At 39.6% G+C, this 11,295-nt stretch overlaps 2 protein-coding genes across 2 annotated transcripts in view; one reads left to right on the forward strand and one right to left on the reverse strand.

Moving 5' to 3' along the window:
- itgb4 (integrin, beta 4) overlaps window positions 1–11,295 on the forward strand; it is a 181,826-nt gene that overhangs the window by 88,904 nt on the left and 81,627 nt on the right. The window lies entirely within an intron of this gene.
- Window positions 1–11,295, reverse strand: part of unc13d (unc-13 homolog D (C. elegans)) — a 51,036-nt gene that overhangs the window by 20,405 nt on the left and 19,336 nt on the right. The window contains exons 16-26 of the mRNA XM_037691194.1: window positions 9,558–9,675; window positions 9,168–9,289; window positions 8,590–8,680; window positions 8,446–8,502; window positions 8,244–8,341; window positions 7,159–7,210; window positions 6,915–7,045; window positions 5,996–6,113; window positions 5,765–5,917; window positions 4,686–4,781; window positions 4,403–4,609 (exon numbers count right to left, since the gene is read on the reverse strand). Coding sequence (XP_037547122.1) covers window positions 4,403–4,609; window positions 4,686–4,781; window positions 5,765–5,917; window positions 5,996–6,113; window positions 6,915–7,045; window positions 7,159–7,210; window positions 8,244–8,341; window positions 8,446–8,502; window positions 8,590–8,680; window positions 9,168–9,289; window positions 9,558–9,675 — 1,243 coding nt within the window. The remainder of the gene's footprint in view (window positions 1–4,402; window positions 4,610–4,685; window positions 4,782–5,764; window positions 5,918–5,995; window positions 6,114–6,914; window positions 7,046–7,158; window positions 7,211–8,243; window positions 8,342–8,445; window positions 8,503–8,589; window positions 8,681–9,167; window positions 9,290–9,557; window positions 9,676–11,295) is intronic.

Consider the following 11,295-nt stretch of genomic DNA (forward strand, 5'->3'; position numbering starts at 1 on the left):
GATTAATTGACAGATAAATGGATCCACCTTTAAATTATGGACAGTTTTAAACGGTAATACAAGCTGACATTAACGATGAGATTTAACAGAATGTCTTAATGGAGTCGTGATGAGAGCTGGAATTATCTCACAGCAAGTGCCCTGCAGTTTTTAAGATATAGTCTTGGTTTTAAATTTAAAAAATGCAGATTAAAATTGGTAATTTTATGTTTTCAAAAGAAATTTTCATTGTAACGGTGCCTGTCCCTTAAAAAATTTCTGGTTAAACAAAGATTATGTTTGAGGATTATTTAATTGATGTGATTTGTATAGCTTGAACAACATTAACCCTTCACAGGTCTCTGGAGCAGTGCTGAACTAAAATGACTACTGTGAATGCTTTTTAGGCTGTATTAGGTTGATTTTTATATAATGAGATAAGCTAAATGTCAGAGGTTGTTTTGGATGATAAATTAGGCTGGAATATTGTATATAATATAAGGATCAAAAACTTTGCTAGATATTTGACTTCTAAATCACTTACAATGTTCAGTGACTGAGTTACAGGCAGATTAAATCAAATCTATAGATGTTTTATCTCAGGTAAGATTCTTACAAGTGCTAACAGAGTTAGAATACAGTATTTTTTACTTCTTTTTCACTATTTTTACTTCTTTTTATTATTCTTTAACAGATACTAACAGAAAATGTATAATAATGAATTCTAACAACTACTAACATGTTTTAAGACATACCATTTTAGAGTGATGTTGTATAACACTTATGATGACTTGTGAAATTTGGTGCATGAAGAAAAACCGTAAGTGTTGCTGATAAAATACTAAATGTGATGACTCAATTCAGAAAAACTTGACAGGAATAGGATGATGGGTGGAAGGATGGATTCTGTCTGGCTGGTTGCCAGCAGGGTGTTTGTGCTGTTTGTGTTTCTTATCACCTGTTTCAGGTCACGGGGCAGCACAGTGGCACAACTGGTAGAGCTGCTGCCTCTCAGCAAGCAGGTCCTTGGTTCAAACCCCAGTCCAGGGGCCTTTCTGGGTGGAGTTTGCATGTTCTCTCCATGCATGCGTGGGTTTTCTCCGGGTGCTCCGGTTTCCTCCCACAGACCAAAAACATGCATGTTAGGCTGATTGGTAACTCTAAATTGTCCCTAGGTGTGAGTGAGAGAGTGAATGGTTGTTTGTCTCGTTTGTCTCTATGTGTCCCTGTGATGGACTTGCGACCCGTCCAGGGTGTACCCCGCCCCTCGCACAGTGATTGCTGGACATGGGCACCAGCTACCCCCGTGACCCAAAATGGAGTAAGCGGGTAAAGATAATGGATGGATGGATGGATGTTTCAGGTCACCTAAGATGAAAAAGATCCAGGGAAGGTGAACGCAGGGATCACCTGTGAGTTTGTGATCAACGTTCCCAGAGTGGGGTCAGATGAGTATGAACCAATGACTTACCCAGAATGAACGATAATTGATAATTATATATTGATAATGAAAATTATAGAAACTTAGATAGATAGACTGATGGAGTTTTGTGATATTTGTGGGAGAAGGATGTTTGCTCTTTTTTCCTGATAATGCAGCTTCAAACGAGTCGCTGACAGAGAGGTTGCGAGTCCAATGACAGAGGTTTGTATGATGGAGGCTGGACAGGTGTCCGAGGAAATGCCCCTGATGAGGGGGCATGGAGTGGAGTGCCAGGGAGGAAAAAGTCACCGGTTCTACTCCCTGAGCTGAGAACATCACGCATCAAATGAGGGTGTTATCAATTGTCATGGATGAGGGTTTTTTAAGGTTCATACTGATCTGGCTGACAGTTTAAGTCACATCAAATTAACATCACTTATCATTATTAACATCTAATTAACGTTACCAGCACAGTGAAGGGTTTTCTATTTTCTGATTTTACTTTTAAACATAGATGGAGGAGCGTCTTTAAAATATATCTTTAGCAAATTAAACACTGTGACACAGTGAACTTGATGATTTTAGTAAGCTATGAGTTAATAAATGATTGATAGACTAGAGTTTTGGGATTTTTACATGTACTGAAATGATTATAGAACACTGTTTTGACATTACAAATATTTATAGGTTGTGTTTTCAATGCTAATCAATTAATGATGTTATTATATGTGAAGCTACGTTCTTGGTGAATTTTTTAACAATTAAGTAGATGTGTGCTTTAGAATTATGGTTATTTTGATTTTTGAACTCAGCATTAATTGGGTGACAGGTCTTCTCCAACTACTTTGAGATATGAGATGATTGATGGACTGACTAATTATGGGATGGGTCTAATATTAACGTTTACAGTTTATTAACAGTATTATGGAGCGTTGTGATGATTTTTTCCTTAAAATTAACATGGTTGACCAATACACATTTGCATGGTACAGAGCTAAATATTACCTTTTTAATGATTACTTGATGATTTGTTTATTTAATGACTATTTTATGTGTGAAGACGGGTAAAAATGAAATTTTAATGCGTTTTTTGCAGTTTCAAGAGCAGATCATGATGAAATAACGCCACTAGATGGTGCAATTGCACTGATAAACTTAATCTTTGACATTGTTTTCTATGAAATAACAAATTTTTTACAGCTGGAGTGGAGTATAATGTATACATAAAATGGGTTTTTATACTATAGATTTTCCAGGGGGTGAACTTATGACACTTTTCAATCCAAATTGATATTAAATTAAAGGGTGGCATGGGTAAATTGATTTGTTGGTTAATTAGGAATGTTTTTATATTAGATCACCAGGGGGAGTTGGGAGGTTCTGTTAGTTACATACAACATAGACGTTAAAATGTTTTCTGCTGTGGCAGGCTAAAAAATACCGGCAGCACTCTGTGCAATTAATTGTATATTACACGATTGAAAAAGGAAAGGGGGCAGAGTTTTTTCTTTTTCACATGGACACGATGGACCAGGCCTGCCCTTGGAGTCAAAAAGAGAAATTCAGGGTCTACGGAACTGATTAACATATTATATAAGAACGCTTTTCTTGCATTAGGACGCCTCCTGCAACTATTAAATCATATTTAGAGAGACTGACTTAGACCAATGTTAGAAATTTCCATTATGTTATGGCACCACACCAGGGAGAGGCTGAATTCCTAGGCAGATGTCCAGATGCTGGGTCAAGCGGCCTGAGGGCTGGCAGGTCACACGTTAGCCGTCAGCTCTGACATCTTATTTGACCTGAGGTGGCCGGGTCGCACGCTGTAGCCTGTAGGCATCTCCCGCCAACATATAAGGAGTAGTTCACATTCAACCAGAGGAAAGTGATTAATTGCGTGCTTATCTGGCGGTACTGAACTGTGAGTTTTTATGCGAGAGAACCCCTTTGGGGACTCTCGCACAGGGGGAGTTGTTAAGATATTTCCTATTTAGACTGGTCCTATGTTTTGATCTGCTCAGAGACGGGATTATAATGAAATTATGACCCAGTTCTGACTGGGTTAAACTGGGCCAGAAAACTCTTAAGAGAGTCTCCCTGATAATTCAATATCTGTCAAGAAATAGTTTAATCAGCTTGCCACATCACTAGAAAGGCTTTGAAGCACCGTTTCATATTTTTCCTAACACGTCAGTCCACATAAGATCACACTTAGCCACGCCCCCTCTACACTGACAGGTTGAGCTCCCCCTTAGGGCCCTATAAATTAATGATGACATGAGACATCGGGGCTCTTTCTTCCGGGTCTGTAAACGCGTCACAGACTGAATAGAGTCCAGCGCTATAAATTGTAATCTTTCACTGCATTTTCTAATATAATTGATAAAACTTAATTGACGTTTCCTTAATTTATTGATTAGTATAGTTGCCACTTCTGAGGAAGGTTCGAGCCGGGGGTGAGGACGTGGGCTGGAGGGGGTTTCCGGATCCGGTGGCCCGCAGCCAGCTCACGTCTTTAACAATTATCACCCTTTACAAGATTCCTAATCACCTCTTTGCCCTTCAGGGTTCCAGTCTCCTTAGACTCCAGTTATTGCATCACTTGTAAATTCATTCTAAGTCTTGGTCTCTGTTCTCGTTGGTCCTTATTTCTGGGGATAGCTGCAGTTGTTACAACAATCCTGCTTTGCCCCTAATGACGACATCTCAGTGATTCCTTGTCCACTCAAAGCAGTCTCACCCCCCCACCCCCCCCCAAAAAAAAAAAAAAAAAAACCTTTTGGCGCCATTTCAAGAATCATCGTCAGCAACTCGAAAATAGAGAAAACAATTCAACTATTTTCAGTAACGAGCTCAGTGTAGCTGCTTGATTCAATCCGCTCCAAGAACTTTTCCTCGATTCTGCAAATTGAGATCACGCTGAGCACTTCCTGCTGCAGGTAAGATACTGAATACTCATCATTACACACACAAAAACAACCGATTAGACAGTGATACCTGTCCTCGAAGAGTGTCTAATGCTGATGTGATCTCTCGCTCCAGGAAGCTTTGGGCTTGTTCAACCTGCAGCTTCAGTGTTTTCTTGAACTGGTTGTCCCCGATGACATTTTTAATGCGGGTCTGAAGTCCGTCAAAGTTCAGCTGCTTTGGAAGATTGCTCAGTACTTCCCGTAAATGCTCCAGGTCATTCACCACCACGCACAGCTGCAGAGAGGAGAGAGGCTTCAGACATGGTGCTAAAAGCGGCACCAGAAGGATCTTTAGCTGGGAGAGGGTTCACCATGTTTATGGCGCTGCTGTGGTCGGAGTTCTTGGACAGAACGTTGACCCTCTTCTTCAGGAGGTTACAGTAGTCCATCACAATCCTGCACACATCCTAAAAACACGCACAGAGCAAAAATAATCAACCAGCAGCCATCCGTGGTCCTTGTAGCGTGAACGCTGTTTTCCAGTGATGTGTGCTGTTACTTTTATTGACATTTTGAGTTACCATGGTGACGTAATTTGCAAATGTGTCATTTTTCTCATTGAAAAACCCTGACAAAATTAAATCTTCTAACTTCCACAGAGAGGTCACATGACTTAGAGTGGAGCGGTATCTGAATAAAACAGCTGATTAATTTTTGGAGCTATTTTGATTCAAGATGGCTGCCACAGCTAACTCAGCAAACAGAAAATTGACTATAACTCGGTCGTTCTTTGACATATTGAGCTGAAATTTGGTATGGTTATAACTGAGAGTGAGTTGTTATACATTCTTAATGTGAATCAAAAATCCAAGATGGCCACCATAGCTAAAAGGGAAAAACTACGATAACTCAGATATTCTAAAAGATATCGGGGTGAAATTTGGTATGGTTGTAGCTGAGAGCAATGCCCAACACATTGTACTGTCAACTCAAAAAAATTAAATGGCTGCCACGTGGTAGTCCCCATCAAAGTTTCTCCAGGAACTTTCTAGTCTGTTTATACTGTATTCTGTACATTTTTTAGACTGACTTGTTCAGCGTATTATTGCAGCATTCTGCTGTGGTTGACTGCTGGTCACGTGGCCTCAGGGAGGGATTATGGGTAAAATTTATATTCATTGTCAACCATTTCATTTAGCTGTTTAGCATTGTTCTTTTACTGATTAGTCTGTTCTTGTTAGCCTAGTTTACTTTATGTGTTCATTACGTGTTAGTTTGTGTTAGGTCATTCAGTAGAGTAACCATGAGGGATGGAGGTGGTCATCATGAAGATCTGAGGAGTTCACTCTGTCTGTGTTGAAAATAAAGCCTATAAAATGCCAACTGATGAATGATTAAGAGTTGCACCTTTGCCTCGGTAGCTGTTTGCTGACAATGCAGCATCCTGTACCTCAGTGATTTTCACCATCAACATGAAGGCCTCCTCAGGGTCCGGCCATGACAGCTGCTCCCACAGCTGGCAGATGGGCTGGATGCAGGCCACCAGGTCCACGGCTGACGAGCTGTGCTTGATGGGCATTGAACCGGTCTGCAGTGGCTGGAGCTGCGCGGACAGCAGAGATTTATTCTTCTGATGACAGAACTGCACATGAGGGGCTTATTCTGGATAACAAAACGATACCTGGTCCATCTGCACAGCCCTCTCCACCCTGTTGTGGGTGGTGCTGAACACCTGCTTCAGCCAGTATGGCAGAGCGTCTCTGAAGCCCTCGTGAAAGTCTGTCAGCTCCAGTAATTTCCTGAAAGTACAAATTCACATCTTATATATTGTAATATTTACAGCAGTGTCATGATGGTCACAAAATATATTTTAGCTTTAAATTATTGGTTTGGTCATTTTCCTGGGGGAGTGATACAACACAGCTTCAGTGATTTGCTTCAAGTTTACCTGAAGTAGAACTCATCTAGATATTTTATTACGTAGAGCTAAAAGTTGTTTTTATACGATAAGGCCAAGACCTATTAACTTCTAGTTAGTGATCGTGATCGACTGCAGCTGGAAATTTCTCTTTGGCAGCATTAAAATAATTTGTTTGTAAGATTTATTGTAAAACCTCACACAGTCAGAGCTCACAGCGTTAGGTATGACTCTCAGCTACTAGCACACACAACTTTCACCCACTGTGTGAAATTAATCGATACCTATACTAGTGTTTGCTAAGATTTATTAGCTGTGACGGCCATCTTGAATTGAGTTTCCTCCAAACGTACAGTGGGTGTAGATGAGTCATGACTTTCTTAGATATTTCACTCAGATGTGCACACGAGCACACGCACCCACACGGGTAGTTACACGCATGCTTTTTGTAAGACTGCAGGTGAAAATAGGTCGATCAGAAGAATTAAAACAGAAAATGGCTTTATTATTTATTATCAGTGTGCCCTGAAACATGAATGACAGCAAAGGGACTCTAATCAGAAAATCTGAGATTAAGTTCAGCTCAATGAGAAAACCAATCACAGATTATCTGACAGCAGGTCATGAAGATACCCAGGAGTAATCAGAGCATATCCATGTGGTGGTGAGGACTGTTTCTGACCTTTTCTGGAGGAAAGCCTTGTCCTTATGGATGCCCTTCAAGCTCAGGTAGACCTGGAACAGGCTTTTGGCAACTTTCTCATCCATTTGGCCTTCCATCAGGGCTAAGGTTTCCCTCACCTCACGTGCAAGCTACGGCGAATATTAGGGGAGGTGGAATATAGTTAGATAAAATCCAATTATTGAAACTCATGTTGTGAAAATAACAGTTTGATGAGGAAATGGATGTTTTCTTTGCCACAAACCAGGAAATCGAACTTGAGATAGACCACAGTGAACACGTCCACCTGCACCGCACTGAAGTCAAGAGAAAACACAGATTACTGGATAAAATCCACGTTCAGACAAGACAAATTACATTTTCTACAAGAATGTAGGGGCTTAACGCTGACTGACTGCTGACTACACCTGAGTTGTTAAAGCTAAAAGAAGCAAAACGCTAGCTAAACACCCAAAATATCACAGCACTAGCTAAAATAATAATAATTATAAATAGTTTAAAGTTGTAAAAGACTAGCAAAAAGTAGCACAATGCTAGCAAAAACTAGCATATTGATAGCTACAATCAACACAATGCTAGTTAAAAATGGAAAAATTATGGCTAAAATGTAAAGTAGCAAAAGGCTAGCTAAAAGTAGCATATTGATAGCTAAAAGTAACATAATGATAGCTAAACATGGAACAATTATGGCTAAACGTGTAAAGAAGCCAAAGACTAGCTACAAGTAGCATATTCATACTTAAAAGTTTAAAAAAAATACTAGGTGAAAGTAGAAAAACAAAAGCTAGAAGTTGAAAGTAGCAAAAGGCTAGCTAAAAATAAGAGAATGGTATCAAAAGGCTAGATTAAAGTAGCAAAAAGGCTAACGGAAGCAGAATGGTATCTAAAACTAAAAGCAGCAGAAGAGCACACAACAGAGCTAATCTGCTGAAGTGAACTTTAAAAAGAACTTTTTACTAGAAAAATAAGGAGATGTCAACAGAAAACTGTACGGGGGGGGGGGGGGGATTTTTCATAATAACTTGAAAATAATTAGAAAATAAAAAAGCTACAAAAACCAAAAGTCACCATCTCCTGAAGGAGCTGAATGTTTTGATATTTGAATGGACAAAATGGCATCAACTATGAAGACTTTAGATCGTACAGATGTGCAAAAATATTGAAAAAACGATCCATAATTAATTACTCCATGGTTATACCGCACAGGGAGCAAGAAGAGAAACATTAATATTTACGTCACCACTTTAGCCATGCTAGTGTTTTCAGTGGCTCTTGTGTTTGAAAGGTGTTAGTCGTATCTGATGTAAAGAAATTTGAATGCTCGCTTGCCTGACAAACACTCTGTTCCACACATCCTTGTTGTGCTTTATGTCCTCCTGCACCTCCATAATCAATCTGGACAGGGCGCTCCCAATTTCCACCAGGTCCTGGATGTGACATGACGTTAGCAAAGTGAAGCATATTGAAACAAATCAAAGAATTTCCAAATAGTGGCCTACGTTTAGAATTTTTTTAACGTTCTGGATTTTACCTTAGTCATCGGCTGATGCAAACCCTTTTTGATGGTGAACCACTCCTCCGTCCCTGTCTGGGATAAAAGTCATGTTATGAGTAATTGAAGGTAGTCATTTCTTAGCATGCTGTTAAGAATAATCCCAGGAGAACGATTCCTCACCTGTATGGCGTCGTTGACCTCATCGTGAAGTTCGAAGTGAGCTGGATTCAGTTTTTGGAAAGCCTTGGTTTTACATATCTGGACTAAAATCCTGAAGAAAATCAAAACCTTAATGAGATGCATAATCCTGGGCCTGTAAACTGTGCCTGAATCTTAACTGAAGCTGTATAGCCTGCTGCCTCAGATTACATGTTGGGATGACTATCTACCACCAGGTTTTAGCTCAATATCTGGAAAACTGACTGAGTTCTATCCATTTTGGTGGCCCCCATGGACTGGGTGGCGAGGTAAAGTCTAAGTTTACAACAACAACCTGTTCTCACTTGAAGTGTTGAGAATGACCTTCAGCAACTACCACACTAGTTTTAGCTCAATAGCAGTGAATTAACTTGAGTTATACGAGTCTTTATGGTTGATAAGGTCATCTCGAATCAACTTAACTCCGAAATGTAATCAGCCATGGATTACTTTTTGTGAGAGTTTCAATAAAACTGTTCAACATAGATATTTTGCTAACACAGACAAACAAATACAGACACACTTTACCTGACTGGCCGCCTTTCATTAACTATGAATACCTGAGCATTGTGTGTAGTTTAGGAGTGGCAGTAGGGGTCGGGGGGAAGATGTCTCTGTATTTTGCCACCAGACATAATCCGTACTGCAGGAACCCGTGAAGAGAATCACCAAGTTCCTGTTTCTATAAACAGAAGGCAACATCTTTCCTCAACATTCACCTGCTGAAGTATCAACTTCTAATTTATTTTAGTAGTTTGGTTAATGAAGCAGATAAAAAACCAAATCAAGCACTTTAATAAATGACAATAAAACCAAGAATTAAAATGTTAGTTGAAATTGGCAGGACAGGATACATTGGGTTTTTTTTTTTTTTAATTAACAGTAAAAAGGAACTAAAACTGGAAATGTACCACTGAGTACTTTCCATCCCTGGCAGTGAGTATTTGTACCTGTTGGTAGGGCAGCTCCTGCTGGTGCCAGTGGTACTCTATACTGGTGAGCTGCTGGAACATCACAGACGAGTCCACCTCCAAGTTCTGGTACAGTTTACTGTAAGCCACCCACTTCCTGGCAGCGGGAAACAATCACACACAGTTAGAAGAATGTGTGTGTGAGCTGTGTCTGTTCTGAATGAGGCCACGAGAACGACTTCTGCAAACGTTAAGTGTTGTTTCAATGTTTATTGGGACGAATAAACAAAAAAAGAGCCAGTGTCAGGCAGGGTTGCCAGATAAAAAAATGATGAACTGTTGCACTGTCACTTTAAAATTATTGCATGTTGACCAAAACCGTCATATGTGCTGAGTGAGGGTGTTGTAAAATGAGGTGTGTGTTGAGTTTGGTGAACTTGTGCACAGAAAAGGAGTGGGGTAAAAAATGTATTTATGTTTATCTGGCAACCCTGATGCTGGGCTCAGATGTATGCATTGCACGTGCAATCTCAGCATGATCGCAGTTGCGTCCAAACTGGTGAATACATGAACGTTCCTTCGGACCTAGGGTGTTGTTGGTTTGCTACTGCATGCTGAAAAGGAGTGAGTGGCACAAAAACACTCTGCTCTCTGCCATTTATTGTGACTGTTATTAGTGCAAAAAACCTTTTACTGCAGCTGCCTGCAGCTGTGTGGGGTTCCACCAAAGAACTCCCCTCTAAGACCATTGACATTATCTACTTTGAAGACTGGACTTAAGTCTTTCCTTTTTGATAAGATAGAGAACTTTACTAATTGGCTTTTCTATGTTGTTCTATCTGTGTTCTATGTTGTTTCTATGTATGTTCTATGAATGTTTCTGTTCAGTGCCCTGAGACAATTTTGTTGTGAATTGGTGCTATATAAATAAACTGAACTGAATTGAATTAAGACCAGGATCCAGAAACCTTCAGTTTCAGAGAGGACCAGGGCCTATTCTCAAATCTATTTTTCGTTTTCTCAATTCCCAAATAATGAAAGATTTTTCTTTGGGGGAATTTTGTTATTACTTTTTTAAAGTCACAAGTTTACATACACTGATATTACTGTGCGTTTAACGGTTTTGGGAAGCACAGATCCAGCTTTAGATCTTTAGATCTAGAAAAATTTCATGACGTGTTTAAACAACTATAAACACCATGAATGTGTTTGTGCCATCATCATCAAACCTCTGTGAGAAGCTTGTGAATGCAAGCTCATAACACGTGACCCAATTCAGACAGTTTAAAGAGAATGATCCCAAGTACTAAGAAAATGAATGTAGACTTGCAGCATTGAAGAAAGAAAAAAAATCTCTCATTATTGTGCAAACCTCTAATATATTTTTGCTGATGTTTGCTGAAAAATAAACATGGCAGTAAGGCCATGAAATACAAACATCAGTTTAATGGTTTCTAGTCAAACGGTTTCTTCTTGATCTTCAGGCAGCCCACAGTTCTGTGGTTAAATGTGTTGCTACTGCAACAAAAGCTGTGTGACCTTTTACTTGCTGGTAACAAGTCACTTTCGTTTGCCACTTTAAACATCATGTATCTCTCTCGATATGACCCGACAGGTTCTAAATTTACAGACAGCTTGGTCTGCAGAAATCACAGAAATTACAGTACAATCCGATATCTATCATCTGATGCATATCGTCCATTACATATTATCTGATGCATATCGTTCGATACATATCATCCATTACATATCATCCATTACATATCATCCATTACAT

The sequence above is a fragment of the Nematolebias whitei genome, chromosome 17, assembly GCF_014905685.2.
Source record: "Nematolebias whitei isolate Nwh7 chromosome 17, NemWhi1, whole genome shotgun sequence".
NCBI classification, from domain to species: Eukaryota; Metazoa; Chordata; class Actinopteri; order Cyprinodontiformes; family Rivulidae; genus Nematolebias; species Nematolebias whitei.